This window comes from Ornithorhynchus anatinus, chromosome X3, assembly GCF_004115215.2.
Source record: "Ornithorhynchus anatinus isolate Pmale09 chromosome X3, mOrnAna1.pri.v4, whole genome shotgun sequence".
Lineage (NCBI taxonomy): Eukaryota > Metazoa > Chordata > Mammalia > Monotremata > Ornithorhynchidae > Ornithorhynchus > Ornithorhynchus anatinus.
This window is the reverse complement of record NC_041751.1, coordinates 864,265-892,252: the sequence shown is the minus strand read 5'-3', so window position 1 is coordinate 892,252 and position 27,988 is coordinate 864,265. Positions and strand designations below refer to the sequence as shown.

Sequence of the window (27,988 nt, the reverse complement as noted above, 5' to 3'; positions counted from 1 at the left end):
GGAAAGTTAGAGATGGGTTGATTTGCTCCTGGTAAAATCTAACTCAGTTTCCAAGATGCTTTCCCGTGGGTGGTATCACTTTAAAAGGAAAAACCAATCTGGGCACTTTCTGAACAGTGAAATTTCCCATCTCCACCCACTTCATTTAACAACTCATGGAAACGCCCAGGGCCTTTGTGCTCGTCCGGGAAGGGGATGAGATCGCTGGTATAGACTTGGGACCCCCCTGAAGCCAGGTCATACGCTTTTCAGAGCAATTCCTGCAGCCCCAGAAATTTTGGGATTTTTTAATTTGCTTTTCAGAGAAAATGGATTTCCAAAAACGAGGATTAATTGGTCAGCCAAGTAAGTTAAAGTGGGTTGTGGATATGTTTGGGGGGCAGGGGAGAGGTGGTGGACAGGGGAGTGGGGAGGTAGGAGAGATAGGGGTTGATGCCATTGAGTAGCTGGATGCTGATGAGGGCTTGGTCATTGCTTTTTCAGAAAGACTAGAATTGCAAAACTTCTTAGTGTCTTCAGGTGGTAGGTGTAACTGTCATTTTAAACCTGAGATCAGCACCATCTCCTTTGGCAGTTGCGGGAAATCAATTTGGTTTCCTTGATGAGGTGACGAGGTCCGAGGATCGAAACCCAGATGGTGGGACTCAGGTAAGATTGGGATGTAGTGATTGACCGTGACTAAAGATGCGTCCCAGGTCGGCCCCAGAAACAGTCGCCGGTCATCTGTCCCAAGGACATTCTGTACCATTTGCTGAGTTTGGGCCAGACAATGCCGCTTTGATTCAAGCTGGTACAAAAGAGGAGGGTTTGGAGTCATTCCTGGCTTGCCCACAATCGCTGCCTTTGATGCGGGGAGCCCTGGCTGGGATGGGGACCACTCCCCCGGCTGCTGCAGGGACCGGTTTTTCAGCCACCGGCTACAGGGCTGGTGAGAGAGAACGAGCACCTGAAGTCTCAGTGGCCGGAGGATCGGGCCGGCACAGGGAGACGGTAAAATGCAGATGACTTTGGAATAAGGAAAACAGCCTGGCAGAGTGGATAGAGCACAGGCCTGGGAGTCAGAAAGTCATGGGTTCTAATCCCAGTTCTGCCACCTGTCTGCTGTGTGGCTTTTGGCAAGTCACTTCATTTCTCTGTGCCTCAGTTACCTCATCTGTAAAATGGGGATTGAGACCATGAGCCCCACATGGGACAGGGATGGTGTCCAACCTAATTTGCTTAGTATGGTGGGTGGCACATAGTAAGTGCTTAATAATTACCATTATTATTATTAATACACATGTGGGGGCTCACCTTCGTCTCTCTCTAGAGCACAGGTTTCACCAGGCTTCCCTAGGACATGACACAGTAATGATTCAAGAGGGAAAGGATTGGGGAGTTGAATGTTTCTGGGTCCTTATTTAGGGTAAAGAAGTAACATGACAGTGGGCTCAAAGAATAGACTGAAATGAACCTTAGTGAATTCTGCCCAACAACACTTGCCCCTTAATTGGAATGATCAATTATATTAATAAATTAGTATAAAGTAATAATTATTTCACCACCGGTCTTTCCCACTAGATCAGAAGGTTCTTGAGAAACAGCATTCCCTAGTGGAAAGAGCATAGGCCTGGAAGTCAGAGGGCCTGGATTCTAATCCTGGCTCCATCTCTTGTCCGCTGTGTGACCTTGGTCAAGTTTCTTAACTTCTCTGTGCCTCAGTTTCCTTATTGGTAAAATGGGGATTGACTGGAAGCCCCAGCTGAGACATGGACCATGTCCAACCTGGTTAGCTTATATTTACCCAAGAGCTTAGTACAGTGCCTGGCACATAGTAAGGGCTTAACAAATACCATTCAAAAAAAACCCAACAGGAATTGTGTCTACCGATTCCCCCAATCAGTACAGTACTCTGCACATAACAGGTGCTCAATAAGTACCATTCATTGGTTGATGGATTGATTACTTATTTATTCATATTAATGTTGTCTCCTCCTCTAGACTCAGCTCCTTGTTGACAGGGAGCGTGCCCTTCTAATTCTGTTGTATTGTTCTCTCCCAAGCACTTAGCGCAGTGCTCTGCACATAGTAAGCGCTCAGTAAATACCACTGATTGATTGGTTGATCAAGGTTCCTAAAATGAAACAGGAAATATTCCTTATAAAGAACACAAAGTACCTTCGGCGGCGTGAGGATTCTTTTATCCTTTGATGAAGCACCAAGCAGTGTTGTTTCAACCCTGAAGCAAACAGTGATTGTCCCTTTAGAAGAGATCATAAAACATGTCCTGCCAAAGAAAATGAGTGATCGATCTCAGGAGTTGCACCAAACTGTTTGGTTCTTAATCCTAAGGAAGAAAATAAATCAGTAGTGATTCATTTGTAGGTGGGAGTCCGAAGAAGCCCTTTCTATATATCTTCTCCAAACAGGGATCCACACAAGGGGAAAAGACATTTGTCTGAGTCACCAGTGGCTCAGTAGCTTCCCCAATCCCTCGAAATCCCATATTGAGCGTACAGATTAACAGCGGTGATTGCTGTCATCACTAGGTCAAAGATGATCCCAGAGATTAACTGAGTTAAGGGCGCTGGTGGTGCCTACCGGCTGATGAAGTCCCTTACCTGAAACTCCTGTTGCAAACTCTTTGCATTAGACGTGGGATCAATTGCACTTATTGAGCGCTTACTGCTTGCAGAGCACTGTACCAAGCGCTTGTAAGAGTACAATATAACAATAAACAGACCGATGCAGTTAGACACTGGGGTTCACGGGAGGAAGCCTGAAGAAGAATACATTTGCTTTGCGCAGACTAATTTCTCAAACCTTGAGGCGGCGGAGCCTTGATGAAAGAGCTTGGCCTTGGGAAAGAGCTCTGCCCGCCGGGTGACCGTGGGTGGATCCCTAAACCTCTCTGGCCTCTGGGTCCTCATCAGTAAAATGGGGCTAAAATACCTTGCTTTCTCTCCCTCTTATTCTGGGAGCCCCATATGTCTAGGGACTCTGTCCAACCTCATTGCTGGTATCTGCCCAGTGCTCAGCATTGTGCTGGGCTCATAGTGAGAACCTAGTAAATACCATAATAATAATAATAATAATGGTATTTGTTAAGCACTTACTATGTGCCAAGCACTGTTCTAAGCACTGGGGTAGTTACAAGGTAATCAGGTTGTCCCATGTGGGGCTCACAGTCTTAATCCCCATTTTTACAGATGAGATAACTGAGACACAGAGAAGTTAAATGGCTTGCCCAAGGTCACAGCAGACAAATGATGGAACTAGGATTAGAACTCTTGTCCTCTGACTCTCAAGCCTGGGCTCTTTCCACTAAGCCACGTTGCTTCTCTAACTAACCATAACTAACTAATTAAGCAAGTCAGTGGGCCCTTGCCCAACTGAGAGTTGAGCAGTCATCTGGAGAATTGACTCTGTGGAAGCAATCAACCGCTGTAATTTCCCCTGCAGTCAATTACCCTCCCTGATGAGGGGGAGAGGCTCTGGTCTTTCTTCCTTGTCCACCTCCCTTTGACCCTGAAGCCCAGCCCACTCAGAGGGGTTTGAATTCAGAGGAAGAAAAAAGTTTCTTTATTGGAGATGTTTCACCCCAATCCTACCCAGATCTGTTCCATGGCAAACAAACTAACCCACCTAAGAACTGGGAGATGGGAGACATGGGTCTCCTGGAGAGCAGACGGAGGGGAGGAGGGTCTGCGGGGGTTGTGCCATCAGTGGGGTAGGTCTCTGCCCCAACATCCATCCAGGGTGACCCACAAGGTGGACAGGCCCAGCAAGAATCCCCCCACACAACTGGCCGCTACGGGCTGTGAGTCGGCCTCCTCCTCTAGACAGTAATCTCGCTGTGGGCAAGGAATGTGTTTATTATAATATTGTAATCTTCCAAGCGCTTAGTACAGTGCTCTGCTCACAGTAAGCCCTCAGATATAATTGAATGAATGATTGAAGGAATCGAATGAATGAATACGGAGCCAATGGCCTGGCGGGTCCCAGGACCACCTTCAGCAACGGCACAATGCTGCGGTCACTTTGGCCGTCACTGGGGCCTGCACGTTACAATCTTTGCAAGGACTTTGTCCTGTGCTGCGCCACAGCCTGCAAACTTACTCTCTGTACTCTGAGCCCCAGCAGAGATGCGGTGGGCAGGGGTTGAGAAAGCAGGGGAAGCACTGAGCAAGCCACCGGCACTAGAATCAACTCCTCCGTGCAGGTCCTAGATCCTGCCGAGGCTTACCAAAGTTTCCGGCAAGAGACTCAGTCATTTAGTAGCATTGATGTTTCCCTGGGCCTGGCATCGTTGCAGAAGGCTCTATCGTTTTCCCTAGCCTCAGGGAACGAGGAACAGGAGTCCTCTCTCAGGGGATTTGGGTGCAAAGAAGGTGTCACTGGCCTGGATTGCATCACTTAGCGTCCACGTGGAGTTTTCATAACGGCAAAGCAGAGGAGGGAACTCCCTCCTCAGTGGATGCTTCCCACAGTTTCCAGCTGAGAGGGTCCCACAGACATTCCTTGGGATAACCTCACCGCCTCCGTGTGGGGCTTGTGGGACACAGGACATCGGAGGGAAGTATTAGCCCCCAGTTGGAAAAGGGCGTGTGTGAAAAACCAACAAAGGAAACAGCAAAACCTATTGCGCAGGGTGGAATAATTGTGCAGGATGGCTACGGATAGCAGTGATGAGCCTAGTATGACTCCTGAGGGAGAGGCCCTTGCTGAGGGGGAGGATCCTTGGGTGGCAGGGGCAGAGTTAGGGGGCGAGGAGGGGTTGTTGGAATAGTTTTGGGGGTGGGGGTGCCCAGGAGAAGGATGGATTATCGGATGAAGTTGTGTGGGCAGTGTCTCAAAGAAGGAGGGGTTGTAGGGGCAGTGTCTGAGGGTGGAAGGGGCAAAGGGACACAATTCAGTACTGTCCCCCCATCCCCACTTATCCCTCCCCCCACCCTTTTGATGGAGGCCAGGAGCGGGGGGTGCTAAGCTTAGGAAGGGAAGGCTGGCAGCAGGAAACAGGGCAGCCTAGTGGATTGAGTACAGACCTGGGAGTCAGAAAGAGCCCGGGCTCTGTCAACTTTCCATTGTGTGACTTTGGGAAAGTCACTTCACTTCTCTGTGCCTCAGTTCCCCTGCTATGTTCATAACTGTAAATTATTTATATTATCTGTCTCCCCCTCTACACTGTAAGGTCACTGTGGGTAGGGAATGTGTCTGTTTATTATTATATTGTACTCTCCCAAGCGCTTAGTACAGTGCTCTGCACAAGTAAGCGCTCAGTAAATACGATTGACTGACTGTTCTCCCTACTACTTACACGGTAAGCCCCACGTGGGACAGGGACTGTGTCCAACTTAATTAACTTGCGTCTACCCCAGGACTTAAAACAGTTACGGTATTTAACGAATACCATAAAAATGTGCCTTGCTGAGGGTCACGCTGCTGGGCAGTGACTAGAACCTGAAAGACCAGCGTGATCGGGATTCTCGTTCCGGCCCTGCCCCTGCCACTGGTTGACCACAGATAAGGCATTAAACCCCTCTGTGCTTCTCTTCTCTCATCTGGGAAATGGGGATGGGTTATACTCTGGGCTCCTCCCGGCTCCTGGGAGATTGTGACGATGCCCTGAGATTAACAGATAAAAGCACAAGATGATGTCAAGCTACTGGTGAAAGTGGTAGTGCGCTGGACTTGTGTCCTTATGAAATACATTTGCAGGTGGCCGGGTCTGCCGGGAACACCTGCAAAATCAACCCATCTCCACCTTTCCAGCAGGGGGAGAGGGCCCGGCCAAGGGGGACCGCTCTGATGGTTTGGTCACGGATTTTGCCAACGTTTACGCTTCAGGTAAGAATGACCAGAGCAGCCACTCTGCACTTTGTAGAGGGGGACACGGCACAGTGCACTGGAGCGGTGGATGAAAAATGCGGGTGTTTTCCTCAAACCAGGAGACGGGGGCCTAGTAGGCCACGATGTTGAAGCCTCCTTGGGCAGCCCGGGGCCCAGCCACAGAACACGTTGCCTGTTGGCCCGAGGAACCCCTCTACTACCATCCGTGGCCAAGCTGGTGCTCCCCTCCTGATTGGGCTTGACTGAGGGTAGCGGGGGTGAGGAGAGGAGGAGGAAGAGGAGGAGGGCCGATGCAGGCCGATAACGGTTCCAGCGCATCCGCCCCGCTGCCACTATCCGTGTGTCTTCCCCAGACCTGCTGCCCGCTGGGCCTGGCGCAGAAATCACGGAACACTTCCTGCTGGAGGTGGTGGACATCATCTTGGCTTACATCAGGAAGACCTATGATGAGAAGAGCAAAATCCTGGACTTCCACCACCCGCACCAGCTCCTGGAAGGTTTGGATGGCTTCAGCCTGGCCGTTTCTGACCAGCCTGAGCCTCTGGAGCAGATCCTGGTGGACTGCAGGGACACCCTGAAGTACGGCGTTAAGACCGGTGAGGCACGGGGTGGGGGTCCCCGTGGGGTGCGGGGCCGGACTGCTCTTTAGGGCTGAACTGTTCCAGCCAGACCCCACCCCCTCCCCAGTTGACTTAGCGGCTTTAAGCCAAGAGAAGGTGCTTAGTACAGTGTTCCGCATACAGCGGGCTCTCAGTAGATAGCGTTGGCTGACGAAGAAGAGTATAAGACAGCTACCATGGGAGGGACGGCCAAAGACCCATCATGAAAACCCACAACGAAAACCCATTCGATTAGCAGCAAGGTAAACACCCTTTCCCTCTCCCCATCTCTCCTTCCCTTATGATCTGGAAGTCCTAATGTGGCTTCATAAAAGAAGTACACACATACGTGCATACACACCTACATGCACGCACACATATGCATGCAGACCTGTGTACTTACAAACATGCATTTATGATGGAGTCTCCAGTCTGTTAGGATGGATGACCTTTAGTGCCCAAGACTTCAGGACCGAGAACTGCGGAGAGGGGTTGATCCCATGTTAGTGGCTTGCACAGCACCTCTTGCACTAGGTTGGCTCTGCCCATCATGTTGCCGCTGGGGCACAGAGAGCAGTGCCCGAGTCGGTGGGCAGGGAAGCAGCACCTGGAGAAGTCTCTAGACTGCAAGCTCATTATGGGCAGGGTACGTGTCTGCTAATTCTGTTGCATTGTACTGATCCAAGCGCTCAGTAGAGTGCTCTGCACAAAATTAGTGCTCAATAAATACCATCGATTGAAGGTTTTTATGCACTGAGGGTTGAAGCCTCCGCAGTCCAGTGCCTCCGTCATAATAATAATAATAATGTTGGTATTTGTTAAGCGCTTACTATGTACACTGTTCTAAGCGCTGGGGTAGACACAGGGGAATCAGGTTGTCCCACGTGGGGCTCACAGTCTTAATCCCCATTTTACAGATGAGGTAACTGAGGCACGGAGAAGTTAAGTGACTTGCCCACAGTCACACAGCTAAGTGGCAGAGCTGGGATTCGAACCCATGACCTCTGACTCCAAAGCCCGGGCTCTTTCCCTGAGCCAGTCATGCCACGGCACTGTGAACCGGCGGGCAGTAGGCTTGGGAGTCGCTGTGGACTTTGTAGCCCATGTTAGCCAGCCGGCTCATTTCCGAGGTGGGCCTGTCCCCCCGGCTGTGCACCTAAGGTGTTTCTTCCAGCAGAAACCTTCCCTGCTGACTGCAGGGCCCGCTCAGGCAGAGCCACGACTAAAACTCAGTTGTCCCAGTTCCCAGAGGCAAGCTCTGCCCACTGGCCCCTCAGTAGGGGGGAACAGGATCCGGAGAACTCCCACACCGAAAGACTCAGGCCCCGGGTGGTCATTACCAGGAAACAGGGGCTGAAATGTTTCCCCCTCTTACCTCCAAACTGATGATTCCTCACCTAGGGATTGCAGTTCTCTTTGTTTCTTTACTAAACCTGGCTTTCTAGCAAATTGTGTGTGTGTGTGTGTGTGTGAACATACATATTACCGATGTGCCTTCAAATAATAAATGTCATATTTATTGAGTACTTTCTGTCTTCAGAGTACTGTACCAAGTGCTTGGGAAAGTGCAATATAACAAGACTTGATACTAATAATAATAGTAGTTTGTTCTGCACTTACTATGGGCTACGCCCTGTACTAAGTGCTGGGGTAGATGCTAGGTAATCGGATTGAATACACTCCATGCCCCACAGTCTTAACCCCCATTCTACAGATGAGGGAATTGAAGCTCAGAGAAGTTAAGAGGCTAGCCCAAACCCAAGGCAACACAGCAGACAAGTGGCAGAGCTGGAATTAGAACCCAGGTCCTCTGACTCCCAGGCCTGGGCTCTTTCCGCTAAGCCACTCTGCTTCTCTGAAGTGGGCATGTGCCCTACCCACATCAAGCTTGCATGGATGGATGGAGGGGGGAGGGTTAGGTGTGTTTTGTGTGTGTGTATGTGTGTGTGTGTGTGTGTGTGTGTGTGTGTGTATCCATGTGTCTGAGTACCCATGAAACAAGTGGATTTGAACAGTTTCGAGCAAACAAGCCAGATTTCCGTCCACTCGGTTTTAAGATGAAGTGTACCTGGACTTTCTCCCTAGGCCACCCTCGCTTCTTTAACCAGCTTTCCAGTGGCCTAGATATGGTAGGATTAGCTGGCGCCTGGCTGACGGCCACAGCAAACACCAACATGTGAGTTTTCCCTCTGGGGATGGGTCTAACATGCATTCGAGAATCCAGAGCATACTGGGAGAACCCAGAGCAAGATGATAGATGGGGGGGAATTTTGGCTGCGTCTGGTTTCGCCCAAGGGCGGAGGAGAGGCAGCCAGGGGCTGAGGTTGGATAGAACCTGGGCCTGGGAGTCATAAAGAAGGACATGGGTTCTAAACCCTGCTTGTCTGCTCTGTGACCTTGGGCAAGTCACTTCACTTCGCTGTGCCTCAGTGACCTCATTTGTAAAATGGGGGTTAAAACTCATAAATTCCATGTTTCCAAGCTGATTAGCTTGTATCTACCCCAGGGCTTAGTACAGTGCCTGGCACATAGTAAGTGCTTACGAATATCATAAAAAAGACCTCTCCCACTGCCGTGACATGTAGAGACTCCCCAGTGGCCAAACTTTGATGCCCACCTCCAAGTGCCAAGGAAATCTCTCCGCCCTTAGCAAATGCCATAAACCGCACCCCACACACAAAAAATCCAAATTCCCTTTGTTACTTTAGACTGTGGGGCTTTCTGTAAAATGGGAAACAGGGAGGTTTGGGGGTGATAATGGGCAGGCCAGACCTCGACTGCTATTCCCCGTGTCGGACAGCCCACATTCCAACACGCCAGTTTTCCTAAATGCTTCCAGCACCACAGCTGATATGTACTTGATGTGGACACATACAGGTTTACGTATGAAATCTCCCCAGTATTTGTTGTCATGGAAAAGATCCTTCTCCAGAAAATGCATGAACTGGTGGGCTGGGCCGAAACTGGAGCAGATGGCATATTCTCCCCAGGTAAGTGACGGGAAGACTGTGCTTGCTGTCTGAGATTGTCGGGGTGATGGCTGAGAATAGTTGTTTTTTATGGTATTTGTTAAGTGCTTACTATGTGCCGGGCACTGTACTAAGCACCGGAGTACATACTAGCTAATCAGGTTGGATACTGTCCTTGTCCCACTTGGTGCTCACAGTCTAAATTCCCATTTTACAGATGAAGTAACTGATGCACAGAGAAGTCAAAGGACTTGCCCAAGGTCACACAGCAGACAAGCGGCAGAGTCGGGATTAGAACCCGGGTCCTTCTGACTCCCAGGCCCCGGGCTCTAGCCACAAGGCCACGCTGTTGAGCGGCACTTTCAGTTGAGATTCTTTTCTTGTGAAAGCCTCCATCAGAGCTGTCTGTTATCTTCCTTTGTACCAACTCTGTTTTATTGTACTCTCCCAAGCTCTTAATACAGTGCTCTGCATACAGTAAACGCTAAGTAAATAGTATTGAGTGATTGATTCTGCTGGTCAGTCCTAGGGAAGTCAAAATGGTTCCAAACTCCCCCTTGCCTTCTGTCTGCTAGGCCCTGACTGTCTGCCCGGCTAGACTCTAAGCATCTCAGGGGAGCGACTGAGTCACTAGAGCAAGTACAGGGCTCTGCACTGAAGACGGTGACCTCATTAAGGGCAGTGAAGGTGTCGACTAATTCTGTTGTATTGTACTCTCCCAAGGTCTTAGTACAGGGCCGTGCACAGAGCAAGTGTTCAGTAAATACCGCTGATCGATCAGTTGCGGGCTGAGCACCTGTAGGTGCTCGGCAGGTAATAATAATAAATAATAATGGCATTTGTAAGTGCTTACTATGTGCCAAGCACTGTTCTAAGCACTGGGGTAGATACAAGGAAATGAGATTGTCCCATGTGGGTCTCACAGTCTTAATCCCCATTTTACAGTTGAGGTAACTGAGGTACAGAGAAGTGAAGTGACTTGCCCCAAATCACACAGATTCTACTGACTGATCGAATGTTACCTCACCACACCTTCATGCCAGGGCACGCCGACTGATGATCGATCGCCTGAGGGAACCCGGGGCGGCGACGTGTAATTTCAGATGGAGGAGCCCTTGGGCTCTGCCCGCTGTCTCACTTTCTGGGAAAAGTGGGGTAAATGCTGGCTTGGCTTCTTCTCTGGAGAAGCAGCATGGCTTAATGGATAGAGCACGGGCCTGGGAGTCAGAAGGATTTGGGTTCTAATTCCGACTCCACCACGTCTGCTGTGTAAACTTCACTTCACTTCTCTGGGCCTCAGTTCCCTCACCTGTAAAATGGGGATTAAGAGTGTGAGCCCCACGTGGGACAGGGACTGTGTCCAACCTGATCTGCTTGTATCTACCCTACAGCTTAGAATAGAACTTGGCACAAAGTGAGTGCTCCACAAGGACCATAATTATGAATTATTGTAATTATTGTTATTCTCTTCTCTAGGTGGGGCCATATCAAACCTCTACAGCGTCCTGGCAGCGCGCTACAAGTACTTTCCAGAAGTCAAGAGCCGAGGCATGGCGGCCCTGCCCCGCATCGTGCTGTTCATCTCGGAGCATGTGAGTGTGGTCACGGGGTCCCCGCCTGAGGTGACACGAAAGCCAGCGATGGGGCGACACAGGGCCGGATTACACCCTGGGGTCCCCCCGCACACTTGGGCTTCGAAGCAGGCAAGGAGGCGGGATGCCTCTGCCCCACACTGTGAGCCTATCTGGGCTCAGCATGCATGTCACATTCATTCATTCATTCAATTGTATTTACTGAGACTTTACTGTGTGCAGAGCACTGTTCTAAGCTCTGGGGAGAGTACACTATAACAATAGACAGATTCCCTGCCCACAGTGAGCTTACAGTCTGGGAGTGGAGGGGAGAGTGACAACAAGCTGTGCTGTCAGAGAGTCAGTAGTGAACACATACGTGGTGTTGGAATGGGTGCTTTCCTGACCACGGGATTCTACGGGAACGCAGATTCTGCATTCCAGGAATGCTGGGGTGGGGGTGGGAAGGCCCTTTCCGGGCAGATCTGAATTCATCTGGGGCCAGACCTGGTGCTGGGGAAGAGTCTTGGGAGAGAGCCATTTCTCTTGTCAGGCTTGCTCGGAGGTTTCTCTGGGCACATCCTCATCATGGCCACCTGCCCAACTCTGAGCTCCAAACTCTCCCCTTCCAGGTCATTGCCTTCCAGGTCCCAGCCGGGACCCCCAGGGAACCACTGGAGACCTCTGCCTGGTGGCCCGGGGGCCCAGAGCCCTCCCGTAGCTCCCTCCCAGCAATGCTGGGGCCCCCACCTCTGGTCTCTGCCGCTCTCCTCAGCCTCAGCTGCCACTGACAATTGCAATTCCCATTTAAATCCCTGTCTTAATTTTTACAAATCCAGTGTTCGGGTCGGGGGGACGGATGATGTTTTCTCTTCGGTTCCTCCAGAGTCACTATTCAGTCAAGAAGGCTGCAGCTGTCCTTGGCATCGGGACGGATAATGTAATCGAAGTCAAATGTGATGAAAGGTATGTTTTCCGATCCTTTATGGGAAGCTGGCATCTCCAGGGTGTTCGCAATTTAGCAATTGTTTTCGTAGAACTGCAGCCCAAGCCAAGCCGTCGGTATGATCCATAGGACAGGCTAAAATGGGGTTTCTTCTTTATCTCCCCGAGATGAAAAAATCCCACAGGGTTTGCTGAGAGCAAACTTTTCCTTAATGGCTCCTGGGTTTGGAAATGTTAGATGGAGTCCACTCCGAAGCCTCATGAAATCTTAATTTTTCTTATCCGAGTTTTTCCGAGCTCCTTGTGGTCAAGGAATATCTCGCTTCTCTTTGGGACTCCCCAGGTGCTTCAGTGAAGGGCATTGCACCCAGAGGGGGCTCAGCAGATACTATTCCTACCATTAGTCTCGGAAGAGCTGCCTCAGGTTCATTTTTTGACTTTGGTCTCAGGACGGAGTCTAGTTCATCTTTCCCGATGAGAGGCTCGATTGGTATGAAAGCATGATGTCAGCTGTGGTGCAATCTGTCTTTGGAGAGGGTTTAGTCAAATGAACATGCCCACTCACTCTGCTGTACTGTACTCTCCCAAATGCTTAATGTAGTACTCTGCTCACAGCAAATGCGCAGAGAAGCAGCGTGGCTCAGTGGAAAGAGCAAGGGTTTAGGAGCCGAAGTCATGGCTTCTAATCCAGGCTCTGCCACCCGTCAGCTGTGTAACCTCGGGCAAGTCACTCAACTTCTCGGTGCCTCAGTTACCTCCTCTGTAAAATGGGGATTAAGACTGTGAGCCTCACGTGGGACAATCTGATCACCTCGTATCTACCCCAGCGCTTAGAACAGTGCTTGGCACATAGTAAGCACTTAAATACCAACATAATTATTATTATTATTATTAAATGTATTGTTGCATTATGAAGTGTGGTTAAAAACAGGCAGTCGCGGTGTCAATGAAACAATGATAATAATAAATGATAAAATAATAATAAATAATAAAATGTGGTATTTATTAGGTGCTTATTATGTGCCAGGCACTGTAATAAGTGCTCGGATAGGAACAAGTTAATTAGGTTGGACACAGTCCCTGTCCCACATAGGGCTCACAATCTTAATCCTCATTTTACAGTGGAGGTAACTGAGGCCTGGAAAATTTAAGTGACTTGCCAAGGTCACCCATCAAACAAGGGGTGGAGCCAGGATTAGAACCCAGGTTCTTCTGCCTCCCAGGCCTGTTCCCTATCCACTCGGCCACACTGCTTCAATTGCTGGGATCCTAATTTGTGCAGAACGTCCTTTCTTTCTGGGTAACATGTTGTGAATGCACGGGACAGCAGGGGGAAGAGCGGCTCTCCGAAAGAGGCCGCTCCACTCCTGGGAGTTGCTGTCAGCCCGGAGATTCCTTCACTACCTTGCATGACATAAACCGGTCTGAGCTTGGTGTGATCGGATTCAGCCACCATGATAACAGTCTGATCTGGTGACTCAGGAAAGGGAAAATGTGTCAATCAGGTCCACAGTAAAGAATAACCAGCAGTGGAAGCTGGTCGGCCAGCACCCCTCCCTTCATCCAAGCATTTTAAATTGGGAATGGTGGTTGTACTGAAATATGAATTTATTACAACCCTTGCAAGATTTCCTCATCTAATTCCATCCTGGCTTTTGTCAATGGCTCTGGCTTGTGCATACATGCACATGCCTCCTTAATCCCAAGAGTTCAGTATTAAACAGAAATTCTCTGTGTCCTACCTGTCTAGGCACATATTATTATTATTATTATTATTGTTATATTGAAGTTATTTCATTTTTTTAGGGGGAAGATGATTCCATCTGAACTGGAAGAAAGAATTCTTCAAGCTAAGAGAGAGGTATGTTGAATTTTCCCTTTAGTACAATAATTGACTGACAAGTTCCCGTGTGAAAAGCGAGACGAAGTGGGAGGGAAAGCTAAAAGGAGCGAGCTGATCTGGAACTGTGGGAGAGGCCACACCCAGCTCCCAGGGCAGACTGGGTGGGAGGGAGGAGGGTCATGGCTTGCGCCGGTTCGGCTTGGATCTTGCTCTTTGACATCAGCTAGGCCCGTGTGCCCTGCAGCACAAAGATCATATCTAGAAACAGCATGGCTCAGTGGAAACAGCCTGGGCTTCGGAGTCAGAGGTCATGGGTTCGACTCCCGGCTCTGCCACTTGTCAGCTGTGTGACTGTGGGCAAGTCACTTAACTTCTCTGTGCCTCAGTTACCTCATCTGTAAATCGGGGATTAACTGTGAGCCTCACGTGGGACAACCTGATGACCCTGTATCTCTCCCAGAGCTTAGAACAGTGCTCGGCACATAGTAAGCACTTAACAAATACCAACATTATTATTATTATCCAGGTCACGCATGCTTGCTCTCGTTCCCTGCCGCCAACTGAGTGAATAATGTGCCCTGCCAACTGGCAACTGGCTCCCCCTTGCCCTCGTGAACAACTCCCGTGTCGTGATGTGTCATGTTGTGAGGATCGTTGGCCTTGGCATTGCTCATTCTTCTAGGGCCAGTCTCCTCTGTACGTCAGCGCCACGGCCGGGACCACGGTGTATGGAGCCATCGACCCGCTGACCAGCATCGCTGACATCTGTGAGCGGCACAAACTCTGGATGCACGTGGATGTAAGACACACCGGGACCACTCACGGTTCTTTTTGTTGTCACTGGGTGCTGGGAGACTCTGCAAGACCCCAGTGGCCTGACTGGTATTTACCCAGTGCCCATTAGGTGTTGTGCCCCGGCAAACCTTCCTCCAATGCAGTTTCCCTCAGTGAATAATAATAATAATATTAATTTTGGTGTTTACTGAGACACTTACAAATGTGTCAAGCACTGTGCTAAGTGCTGAGATAGATAAAAGACGATCAGGTCCCACATGGGGCTCTCCATATAAGTAAGAGGGAGAACAGGTACTGAATCCCCTTTTTGCAGATGAGGGAACCGAGTCCCAGAGAAGTTAAGTGATTTACCCAAGATCACACAGCAGGTAAGTGACAGGGCCAGGATTAGAACCTGAGAAGTGGCGTGGTCTGGTAAAGAGAGCATGGGCCAGGGAATCAGAAGGATCTGGGTTCTAATCCTGTCTGCAACACTTGTCTGCTGTGTGACCTTGGACAAGTCACTTCACTTCTCTGGGCCCCAGTTACCTCAACTGTAAAATGGGGATTAAGACTGTGAGCCTTGGGGCTCCCTTCTCCATTTGTCCTAGGCTGCCTGGGGCGGGGGCCTGCTCCTGTCCAAGAAGCACGCCTACAAGCTGGAAGGCATTGACAGGTGAGCGTGAAACCCCGAGCCCTGGTCCCTCTGGAGATAGAGGCTGGACCTCCGGGGCCCTCCGCTCACCACTTTGGTTTTTGCTCCTCCGTCCCCAGGGCCAACTCGGTCACCTGGAATCCACACAAGTTGATGGGCGTCCCTCTTCAGTGCTCCGCCATCCTGGTCCGGGAGCAGGTGAGCGGGCCGTCAGGGAGGACCGCCCCAGGTCCGAGGTCCCCGGGGTGCGTCTGGGGCCCTGCGCCCGGCAGATTCAAAGCCAGGGGAGCCAGAGATTTGGGCATTTTGACTGCCTGTGGGCAGGTCAGAAAGATTCAGTGAGAACTTGTCCATTCGGTCAAATATCTGCAGGGCCTATTTTAAGCTCTAAAGGATCTCTGAGCCTGTGGCATTTACTGGGTGGCACCTATGGTGGGCAGAACCCTGGACCCAGGGCTCGGGAGAAAGCAAACAGGGAACCCCCTGTCCGCAAGGATCTGACAATCTCAGGGGCCGAAAGAAAAACATAACTTGTTTACAAATAGTGGAAACAGGAGAAAAAGCAATGCTAAAACTGTTCATAGCAGAAGTTCCTATTTTATGATCATCATCATCATCATATGCAAAGAATCCTGCCATTGGCACAAGGCGTATGAAGTGTATCTTTGGTTGCCTCTAAAGGGAGTCAGTGTCTCAGCTGCCCAACTTGCTTTGCATCAAACAGAACCTCCTCACCATCTCCTTCAGCTCTCATCCGCTCACTCCCTCCATATCCACTCTCTTCGCCCATTTCACCCCAGCTCGCACTCTTGGCTCCTCTCGAGTTAACCTCCCCTCTGTGGCAAGTTCTCATCCCACCTGCGGCCAACCTCTTGCCCACGTCCTCCTACCTGCCTGCCTCTCGCTTCCCCTTCACACCAGCAGATCACTATTCTTTCCATCTTCAAAGCTTACTGTACACTCTGCTACCTGCTCCTACCTGGAATTTATTTTTGTATTCATCTCTCCCTCTAGATTGTAAACTTCTTGAGGGCGAGAAACCCATCTACTCATTCAACTGTACTCTCCTAAGTGCTCCATCGTTTGCACATGGTCAGTCAGTCAATCCAATTTATTGAGCACTTACTGTGTGCAGAGCACTGTATTAGTGCTTGGGAGAGTAAGATAGAACAATATAACAGACTCGCTCCCTGCCCACAATAAGCTTACAGTCTGGTGCTCAATAGACTGTAAGCTCATTATGGAAAGGAGTGTGTCTGCTTATTCTCTTGTATTGTACTCTCCTTAGTGCTTAGAACAGTGCTCTGCACATAATAAGCACTCGATAAATACCCTCGATTGATTGATTCTTGATTGATCCAGTTCAATTGTTTCTGATGTCTGGCCATGCCAATCTAGTGTCAGAGTGACGACGTTCTCCTCCTCCTTCTCTTTCCCTCCTATTTTGTGTTGGCCTCCCCCAAAGATTTCACTCAGTACAGTGCTCTGCACACAGTAAGTGCTCAGTAAATATGATTAATAATAATTTCAGCTCTCTGAAGGCAGCGATTGTGTCTTTCACGTACCTCTGGGGTACTTGCCCAAATGTCCAGTCGTTCATTCAGTAGCGTTTATTGAGCATTTACTATGTGCAGAGCACTGTGCGGTCCAATGCTTTGCCTACTATAGGTGCTCAAGTTTCACCCGAGTTGCATTTGAGGAGCCTGCCGTCCCTGTCCAGGCAAACAGCCACCTGGGTCTCCAGGCCCCGGGGAGGGTGGCGGTCTGTAGACGGTCCCCTCTAGACCGTAAGCTCATCGTGGGCAGAGAATGAGTTTCTTTATTGTTGTATTATACTCTCCCAAGTGCTTAGCACAGTGTTCCGCAAACAGTAAGCGCATGATAAATACGGCTGAATGAATGAATGACTGAAGGCCCAGTGGCCAGCGGGTCAGAGGGAATGTGGGTGTGGGGTCTGGCCTCACCGGATGCTCCGTCCTCCTCAGGGTCTGTTGAAGGCTTGCAACCAAATGTGCGCCAGCTACCTGTTCCAGCCTGATAAACAGTACGACACCGCCTACGACACCGGGGACAAGGCCGTCCAGTGCGGCCGACACGTGGACGTCTTCAAACTGTGGCTCATGTGGAAAGCAAAGGTGAGCACGCCCGCCCACCCTGCCCACTGACCCGGCATCGGGCAGGGTCCCTCGGGGCACCGTCTGTTCTACCTCTGCATGGAGCTTCTCCTGCCGTAAAGTATTGGAAAAATATCATCTTGATTCCTATAGTCCCCAAACAGCAAAATATAAATCAGTGCTGACTGTGGTTCTCCGCCTGCTGTGCACCGGTACACTGAGCTGAGCACCTGCTGGGAGGACTGTAATGACTGCCAACTGGGAGTCAGAACATCATGCTTTCTAATCCCAGCTCTGACACTTGTCGGCTGTGACCTTGGGCAAGTCATTTCACTTCTCTGGGCCTCAGTCACCTCAGCTGGAAAATGGGGATTGAGACTGTGAGCCCCACGTGGGACAGGGACTGTGCCCAACCCAATTTGTTTGTATTCACCTTTGTGCTTAGTATAGTGTCTGGCTCACAGTAAGCGCTTAACAAATACCATAGTTATTATTATTGTTATTATAATAATATACAAAACACTGTTCTAGGGAGCTGCTGTGTGCAGTACTGTGTACTAGACCCTTAGTTTCATTCATTCATTCAATCATTTATTGAATGCTTACTGCTTGCAGAGCACTATACTGAGCACTTGGGAGAGCACAATGTAACAATAAACAGAATTCTTACTATATGCAGAGTGCTGTACTGAGCACCTATTATAATCAGAGAGTTTTTCTAAGTGCTTGGGAGAGTAAAATAGAAGTCCCTGCCTTCAAAGAGTTTCTTTGTAAATGCTCTATCTGCACCACTCGGTGATACTGGGTTTCCTCAGCTGAATAATGGAGATAGGTTTCCTGTCTGCCTCCCTTTTAGATTGAGAGTCTTGTGTGGGGCAGGGACTCTTCCACTCTGATTATCCTGCAGCCACCCTAACCCTCAGCACAGTGCTTAGCACATAAGAAGCACTTAGCAAATACCATTTCTCCTCCTCCTCCTCTTCATTAAAATCACCATTGTGTTTACCCAGGGGACTTGCGGATTTGAGCTTCAGATCGACAGGTGTTTGGAGCTTGCAGACTATCTTCACAAGTCTTTGAAGAAAAGGGACGACTTTGAACTCGTAGTGGATGCAGAAGTAAGTTTCTCAGTGCTTCCGGGAACCCCTGCTGGGGGGTTTTATTGCTCAGGGGAGGCAAGGCCAGGTGCTCTTTGCCTCCCCTCCACCCCCTTCTCACCGCGGCCAGTTTTCTGGCAGGAAGCAGGTAAATGAAATGGACAGTGTCTGGAAAATAGATCCTGTTGGGTTACAAAGTTCATTTCAGTAAGCACGTCTGATGTTTCAAACTGAGGATACTGGGAGCATCGTGAGGCACAGGGATGATGTAACAGTAATAATAATGATAATTGTGGTACTTGTCAAGCGCTTACTGTGTGCCAGGCGCTGTTCTAAGCACTGGAGTAGATACAAGTTAATCAGGTTGGACACAGTCCCTGTCCCAACATGGGGCTCCAGGTCTTATCCCCCTTTTACAGATGAGGTATCTGAAACCCAGAGAAGTGAAGTGACTTGCCCAAAGTTTCATTTTCATCTGCATAGTCTTTCCCAACGCTTAGCACAGTGCTCTCCGCACACAGTCAGAGCTCAATAAATAATGTTACTACTACTATTGTACTTCTAAAACCCCAAGGCAATAAGTATTAGAAAACCCTGGAAACTGGCCTAATCTCTGTGGGCACGATCCTCCCCCTCCCCCATCTCTCACCCCTAATGATCTGGCCACCTATTTCCTCACGAAAATCAACACGATCAGGTCTGAGCTCCCCAAAGTCACCCCTCCGCCTCTCCCCTCCCCCCCCAACAACCCCCTCCCCTACTTTCCCATCCTTCCCTGCAGTATCCTCAGAGGAGATCTCCTCCCTCCTCGCAAGTGCCACCACCTCCACCTGCGCCTCGGACCCCATTCCCTCTCACCTTCTTAAAACCATCGCCCCTGCCCTCCTCCCTTCCTTAACTTCTATTTTTAACCACTCAATCTCCAAGGGCTCCTTCCCCTCTGCCTTCAAACACGCCCACGTCTCCCCCATCCTAAAAAAACCCGCTCTTGACCCCACTTCCCCCTCCAGTTATCGTCCTATCTCCCTACTACCCTTCCTTTCCAAAATCTTAGAACGAGTCGTCTACAATCGATGCCTAGAATTCCTTAACTCCCATTCTCTCCTAGACCCCCTCCAATCTGGCTTCCGTCCCCTCCACTCTACCGAGACTGCTCTCTCTAAGGTCACCCGTGACCTCCTTCTTGCCAAATCCAATGGCTCCTACTCCATTCTGATCCTCCTTGACCTCTCTGCTGCCTTTGACACTGTCGACCATCCCCTCCTCCTCCATACCTTATCTCACCTTGGCTTCGCGGACTCTGTCCTCTCCTGGTTCTCCTCTTACCTCTCTGGCCGATCATTCTCGGTCTCCTACGCTGGAGCCTCCTCCCCCTCCCATCCTTTAACTGTTGGAGTTCCTCAAGGGTCAGTTCTCGGCCCTCTTCTGTTCTCCATTTACACTCACTCCCTCGGTGAACTCATCCGCTCTCACGGCTTTGACTACCATCTCTACGCAGATGACACGCAGATCTACATCTCCGCCCCTGTCCTCTCCCCCTCCCTTCAGGCTCGCATCTCCTCCTGCCTCCGGGACGTCTCCACCTGGATGTCGGCCCGCCACCTAAAACTCAACATGAGCAAGACTGAGATCCTCATCTTCCCTCCCAAGCCCGGTCCGCTCCCAGACTTCTCCGTCACCGTGGATGGCACGACCATCCTTCCCGTCCCGCAGGCCCGCAATCTCGGTGTCATCCTTGACTCGTCCCTCTCGTTCACCCCACACATCCTATCCGTTACCGAGACCTGCCGGTTTCACCTCTACGATATCGCCAAGATCCGCCCTTTCCTCTCCACCCAAACGGCTACCTTACTATTACGGGCTCTCGTTATATCCCGGCTAGACTACCGTGTCAGCCTTCTCTCTGACCTCCCTTCCTCCTCTCTCGCCCCGCTCCGGTCTATTCTTCACTCCGCTGCCCGGCTCATCTTCCTGCAGAAACGATCTGGGCATGTCACTCCCCTTCTTAAACAACTCCAGTGGTTGCCTATCGACCTCCGCTCCAAACAAAAACTCCTCACTCTAGGCTTCGAGGCTCTCCATCACCTTGCCCCTTCCTACCTCTCCTCCCTTCTCTCTTTCTACCGCCCACCCCGCACGCTCCGCTCCTCTGCCGCCCACCTCCTCGCCGTCCCTCGGTCTCGCCTATCCCGCCGTCGACCCCTGGGTCACGTCCTCCCGCGGTCCTGGAACGCCCTCCCTCCTCACCTCCGCCAAACTGATTCTCTTTCCCTCTTCAAAACCTTACTTAAAAATCACCTCCTCCAAGAGGCCTTCCCAGACTGAGCTCCTCTTCCCCCTCTACTCCCTCTGCCATCCCCCCTTTACCTCTCCGCAGCTAAAGCCTCATTTTCCCCTTTTCCCTCTGCTCCTCCACCTCTCCCTTCCCATCCCCACAGCACTGTACCCGTCCGCTCAACTGTATATATTTTCGTTACCCTATTTATTTTGTTAATGAATTGTACATCGCCTTGATTCTATTTAGTTGCCATTGTTTTTATGAGATGTTCTTCCCCTTGACGCTGTTTAGTGCCATTGTTCTTGTCTGTCCGTCTCCCCCGATTAGACTGTAAGCCCGTCAAACGGCAGGGACTGTCTCTATCTGTTGCCGACTTGTTCATCCCAAGCGCTTAGTACAGTTCTCTGCACATAGTAAGCGCTCAATAAATACTATTGAATGAATGAATGAATGAATGTTTTGGGTTTTGATCAATATTCGTGCCGGATTCCTAGTTTTTCTTTTCCTGACTGTTAACAAGCATGTCGCTAAAATACATTCAGAAGCAAAGCAAATCCCCCATCAAGCGGAATCATTGGATTCCTCCACTGCATTGCAAGCTCCTTGAGGACCAGGAACGGGTGATTTGCTTCTTTTGGACTCTCCAAGCACTTCATACAGTGTTCTGTACTAAACAGGCATTCGACACATCCCACTGATTGATTAATTGATTGACCGACTGTGGCACAAGGGCTGTGCAGGGCCCGATTCTCTCGCATCCACCCCAACACTTAGTTCAGTTCTGGAATATAGTGAGCACTTAAAAACTACCTCAATCATTATTACTGATCCTAAGACAAGTCTCAGATAACAAAGCTTTTCTTGAGACTTTTCCAATCAGTTCTCACCTTGCGAGTGGTCGCCTATTAGGAACTGAAATAAAATGTATTCTGGAAGCAGGTCTGGTGAACGAAATTCAAGTGTGCTGCGGGGTAGTCCCGCCGGACTCTATAGGCTCACAGGTTTTTTTGATCTTTGTTTTCCAGCCCGAGCTGACCAATGTTTGCTTCTGGTATGTCCCGCCCAGCCTGAGGAGCCTTCCCCAAGGGTCTGAGAGGGCGCAGAAGCTGCACAAGGTATGGGGAGGTGGTGGTTGGGGACAGGCCAGGGGCAGGTGAGGCGGAGATGGGGGGCAGGCGGGCTCCTTCCTCCCCCCGCCCTCTCCTTCAGGGAGCCTTAGAGGGTCATCGAGCCTCCTCTTCCTGATTCCAAAATTCTCCAATGCCCACACCCACGAGGGGAGGGGAGAGAGCCCAGGATTGGGACCGGGAGTCAGGAGACCTTGGGTTTGAGACCCAACTCTGTCCCTGGCCCGCCGTGTGATTCCCCACCACCACCCCCAACCACCTCCAGGCTGGTCTCTTCGCCTCCCTGGGCCTTGGTCTCCTCCTCTGTAAAATGGGGGTGAGGGCACCTGCACCTCCCCACCTCAAGAAATGCCAGTGAAGCGGGGAGGGACATTGCAAGGGAAGATGATGCCCGGGGTGGAAAGCAAAGCTCCCTAAAGGCTAAGTGTTGTCGGGTCTGTGGGGCTGCTGAGGAGGCCTCCAGGTTGCAGAGCAATGCTGGGGACTTGAGCGGCTTGAGGGCCACCAGCCCCAGTGCTGGCCATTGCCAGGGAGACAGTGTCTCCATCCCGGCCCCGCCGCCTTCTGAGAACCCCACCGCCCTGGTCTCTACCCGGGGTCAGCCCTCCGACGCTTCTGGACCTGGGTCCGGGGATGTGGGCTGCCCTAGCCAGAAGGGAACAAATTGAAGATCAGAACACCACTATTGCAATAGAAAAATTCAAGTTGTGGAGAGCTGTGTTTCTCTCTGAAAGTTTTCAGTTACTTCCTCCTAAGATTTGTATTGTACAAATTAATAAAATATATTGCAGGTTAAGTATGGCATTTTCTCCTCTTCTATCCTTTTGGGGTTTATAACGTTACTCTATAGACTCATGGACTCCTGGTATCTGGACTTGGGTCGAATTTGGTTGCCAGATGAGAGTCCAGTTTGAGACCACCCCCCGAGGAAGGAATCTCACGCTGCCATGCATGCCCATTTCCAAGGCACCCGCATAAAGTGCTCCTTTCTAGCTCGGCCCTGGGGCTGCTGTCTCCTGGGGGACCTGTGCAGTCCGGTCAGAGAAATGCTCCTCCCTCATTCCCTGCCAATGGGCTCTAGCCACAAGGTGCAGTTAAGAGCCGCCTCCTGGCAGAGCAGAGGGAGGGTGGGTACATTTTTAACTCTCTGTGTGGCGCCTCTGTCCTTTTTTCTGCAAAATAAAAAGTGGGGTCGAGAGGGAGAACTTGGAATTTCTGTTCATTCATTCAATAGTATTTACTGAGCACTTACTATGTGCAGAACACTGTACTAAGTGCTTGGAATGTACAGATCGGTAACAGAGACAGTCCCAGCCCTTTGACGGGCTTACAGTTTAACTCTTTGACCGTATGCTTCATCATTGGCCTTTCACTGGACTCACCATTTCACTAACCAACCCTCTTGTCCACGGTCTCTAACACTTATTGGTTGGGCCGGAGATGCTGGGTCGTGATGATGATTTGCCCTTTTGAAGTTCAACGATTTCACTTCTAAGAATTTACCTCCCTTCCCTTGCAATACCTCAGTTTGATCTCAGATGACCCCCGCTGAAACCCCACTTCTTTTAACTTGGTCTGAAAATTCTCTGGGATGACCTTATAAGGCTCCATTTAATTTAATATGACCTAAAATGACCCGGGTGACCTCAAGTGACATCACTTCCTTTATCTCCATTTGAAAATACTTTGGGTGACCCCAAAAGACTCCTTACCTTAATTAACATGATCTGAATTGGCCTACAGACCTCATATGACCACACTTTCATTTACTTGGGCTGAACATTCCTTGAGGTGATCTCAAATGACCTCACTTAAATTATCATAATCGGAAATGCCCCAGCTGACCTCAATTGACCCCATTTTCATTGATATGGACTGAAAATTCCCTTAGATGAACTCAATTTACTCCATTTCAATTAAAGTGACCAGAAATTACCCTACTTTCATTAAAGTGGGCTGAAAAGTATCTTAGGTGACATCAAATGACCACACTTCAATTAGTATGACCTGAAATGCCCCTGAGTGACCTTAAATGAACTCACTTTTATTTTTGGGGGGGTTGAAAATTCTCTGAGGTGTCCTTAGATAACCCTGCTTTAATTGGCATGACCTGAAATGACCCGGGTGACCTGAAATGACCTCACTTTCATTTTTTGAGGTTGAAAAATTCTCCGAGGTGACCTCAAATAACCCCGCTTTAATTGGCATGACCTGAAATGACCCGAGTGACCTGAAATGACCTCACTTTGATTTTTTGAGGTTGAAAAATTCTCCGAGGTGACCTCAAATAACCCTGCTTTAATTGTCATGACCTGAAATGACCCGGGTGACCTGAAATGACCTCACTTTGATTTTTTGAGGTTGAAAAATTCTCCGAGGTGACCTCGAATAACCCCGCTTTAATTGGCATGACCTGAAATGACCCGAATGACCTGAAATGACCTCACTTTCATTTTTTGAGGTTGAAAAATTCTCCGAGGTGACCTCGAATAACCCTGCTTTAATTGGCATGACCTGAAATGACCCGAGTGACCTGAAATGACCTCACTTTGATTTTTTGAGGTTGAAAAATTCTCCGAGGTGACCTCAAATAACCCCGCTTTAATTGGCATGACCTGACATGACCCGAGTGACCTGAAATGACCTCACTTTCATTTTTGGGGGTTGAAAAATTCTCCGAGGTGACCTCAAATAACCCCGCTTTAATTGGCATGACCTGAAATGACCCGAGTGTCCTGAAATGACCTCACTTTCATTTTTTGAGGTTGAAAAATTCTCCGAGGTGACCTCAAATAACCCCGCTTTAATTGGCATGACCTGAAATGACCCGAGTGACCTGAAATGACCTCACTTTCATTTTTTGAGGTTGAAAAATTCTCTGAGGTGACCTCGAATAACCCCGCTTTAATTGGCATGACCTGAAATGACCCAAGTGACCTGAAATGACCTCACTTTCATTTTTGGGGGTTGAAAAATTCTCCGAGGTGACCTCAAATAACCCCGCTTTAATTGGCATGACCTGAAATGACCCGGGTGACCTGAAATGACCTCACTTTCATTTTTTGAGGTTGAAAAATTCTCCGAGGTGACCTCGAATAACCCCGCTTTAATTGGCATGACCTGAAATGACCCGAGTGACCTGAAATGACCTCACTTTCATTTTTTGAGGTTGAAAAATTCTCTGAGGTGACCTCGAATAACCCCGCTTTAATTGGCATGACCTGAAATGACCCGAGTGTCCTGAAATGACCTCACTTTGATTTTTTGAGGTTGAAAAATTCTCCGAGGTGACCTCGAATAACCCCGCTTTAATTGGCATGACCTGAAATGACCCAGGTGACCGGATATGACCTCACTTTCATTTTTTGAGGTTGAAAAATTCTCCGAGGTGACCTCAAATAACCCCGCTTTAATTGGCATGACCTGAAATGACCCGAGTGACCTGAAATGACCTCACTTTCATTTTTTGAGGTTGAAAATTATCTGAGGTGACCTCAAATAACCCCACTTTAATTAACATGACCTGCAATGACCTCACTTTCATTTTGAGGGCTAAAAATTCTATGAAGTGAATGACCCTGCTTTAATTAACATGACCTGAAATGACCCTGATGACCTCAAATAACCCCACTTTCATTGTCACAGACTGAAAATTTACTTAGGTGACCTCTAATAACGCCCAATTCAATTAACATGACTGGAAATCATGTTTCTATAGCAATCGTATTTCTTTATTGAAACAATTCATATAAAAATTACATGCAAAATTGAACTCACAAATGTCACTCCCATATTTTTCCTGTGCTTTTTTCCAGTTCACCCTCACCCTCTTCCTTGCATCACAGTCATCCTCAAGTCTGCTGTCTCTAAACATTTCTTCATTCTGGTTCTTCCATAAAATGTTCATATTGAATGCCTACTATATGTAGAGAAGTCTACCATTACTCATAATAACTGTGGTATTTATTAAGCGCTTACTATGTGCCAGGCACTGTATAAAGCACCGGGCTGAATACAAGCAAATCGGGTTAGAAACAGTCCCTGTCCCATATGGGGCTCACAGTCTTAATCCTCATTCTACAGATGTGGGAACTGAGGCCCAGAGAAGTTAAGTATCTTGCCCCAGGTCACACAGCAGACAAGTGGAGGAGCCGGGATTAGACCCCATGACCTTCTGACTCCCAGGTCCGTGCTCTTTTCACTATGCCATGCTGCTTCTCTGCTTCGAAGCACATCTACCCCAACAATATATTTATTGAGCACCTACTCTATGCCCCAGCACTGTTCTGGGTGCTTGAGGGCTTTCAAAAGAGTAATGCCAGCTCAGAGCCCTGCCGTCACCGTTCCTGGAATCCATCTTGTTCTTGGTGCCCGGTCTTTGCCCCGCATCCTGTTGTTGCTCTGAAAGAAACAAGTATTTCATCAAATTGAGAAGGAAGAGAACTGTTTTTTCACCCCTATTATCAGTTATGCCTGCCTTCCATTTGAGCCAGCAGGAAGGAGTTGCGTGGCTACCCAAGAGAGGAAATTGTCAGAGGCAAAGAAAATTGAAACCTGCTTCTCTCCATTATTTGTCGACAGCCAAAAAAGAACAGATAGAAGAGTGCAGTGAGCAATAACCATAGCAGCAGTCAAAAAATGATTTGCTTGTATCTACCTCGGCACTTCACACAGTGCTTGGCACGTAGTGAGCGCTTAACAAATGCCATCATCATCATCAAAATAAGAACCACCTCCCCAGCGCCTTCAGGCCTCAATGTCAGACAGTGTCACTGTGATGTTGGACCCTCTTTCTCCACCCCCACCCCATCCCTAGCAGGGAAATGGAGCTGACTTTGGAGAACAACTGCTCCCCCATATTCATTATCAAAGATAACTCATTTCTGGCATTCGAATGAAAACAAGGCAGTTCCCGCTTGCGCCACGATGAAATCCGTAAGTTGACGGATTTTTCACTGATTATCGAGGTTGCCTTTTGCAGCTGGAACGGGGCTGATGAGAGGGGTCTCACTCTTGCATTTGGTGAAAATCTGAAAGAGACAACAGGGACCGTTTACGCAGGTTAGAATAGGGAATTGAGAGTTTTTCCTGTATATCTTCTAAAAATGCCAGGACGAGGGCAGCCTCCTTTTTCTTACATTATTAAATGTCCCTTAGGTGTCAACAAAGAGCTAAGATTGATTGAAGACCTGAAAGCTGACAAGCCAAAGCAGTTTGCGAGAGCTCTGCTCAAAACACCTTAAACCCATTAAACGATAATGGGACCTGTTCAAAGGGATATTAATAATGATGGTATTTGTTAAGCGCTTACTATGTGCCACTCACTGTTCTAAGCACTGGGGTAGATACGAGGTCAGCAGGTTGTCCCACGTGGGGCTCACACTCTTCACTGCCATTTTACAAATGAGGTAACTGAGGCCCAGAGAAGCTATGTGACTTGCCTAAAGTCACATAACAGACAAGTGGCAGAGCCGGGATTAAACGACCTCTGACTCCCAAGCCCGGGCTCTTTCCACCAAGCCACGCTGCTTCTCATAGTAGCACCTTATGTACACGCTTAGAACAGGGCTTGGCACATAGTAAGCGCTTAACAAATACCATCGTTATTATTTCCGGAATCTCACACGGAGGAGAGACATGGGAACTAAAAATCGTTTCTTCCCTCTCTGCCCGCAGATCGCTCCGCAGATCAAAGCCCTCCTGGTCGAAGAAGGCACGGCCATGGTGAGCTACCAGCCCCATGGGGACAAGGCCAATTTTTTCCGCATGGTTTTCTCCAATCCTGCCACCCGGCAGGCGGATGTGGACTTCCTGGTTGGTGAAATCGAGAGGCTGGGGAAGGCTCTGTGAAGCCCAAACCCAGACCACGCACGGAACCGACCGGACCAGACAAGAGGGATGGGGGAGGAGGGTGGGGAGCTTGACTCGCTGGTCACGTCCCATCGTGGGTTGCCATGCCAGTCTAAGATGAAATTCCATCCACTTTGGAGAGGCACAGTGGAAAGAAAATGCCTGTGGGTGTTGGCCTTGGCCCCAGCGGGACAGAAGAAAGAACACGTTCACAAACCCAGCAGGGCAGGCCGGCACCGGGGAGAGGCCAGACCTTCTGGGAAGGGCTGTGACCCGTTCCCGGGCCAACCTCAACAGAAAGGATTTTGTAAAACAATAAAGGGGCAACTGCAAGATA

At 49.4% G+C, this 27,988-nt stretch overlaps 1 protein-coding gene across 2 annotated transcripts; it reads left to right on the top strand.

Moving 5' to 3' along the window:
• Positions 1 to 178: 178 nt before the first annotated feature.
• LOC100075200 (glutamate decarboxylase 1-like) lies at positions 179 to 27,988 on the top strand. 2 transcript variants are annotated; one of them, XM_029053682.1, is made up of 15 exons: positions 179 to 345; positions 5,752 to 5,826; positions 6,183 to 6,425; positions 8,514 to 8,604; positions 9,306 to 9,418; positions 10,874 to 10,989; positions 11,855 to 11,934; positions 13,720 to 13,774; positions 14,439 to 14,555; positions 15,142 to 15,206; positions 15,305 to 15,383; positions 17,171 to 17,320; positions 18,310 to 18,417; positions 21,700 to 21,789; positions 27,478 to 27,988. In XM_029053682.1, exons 1-15 carry the CDS (start codon positions 309 to 311, stop codon positions 27,649 to 27,651), a joined length of 1,593 nt encoding a protein of 530 aa, XP_028909515.1. In that variant the 5' UTR covers positions 179 to 308; the 3' UTR covers positions 27,652 to 27,988. The 2 variants fall into 2 exon arrangements, with proteins under 2 accessions (XP_028909515.1, XP_028909514.1); XM_029053681.1 differs by having other exon boundaries at positions 5,698 to 5,826.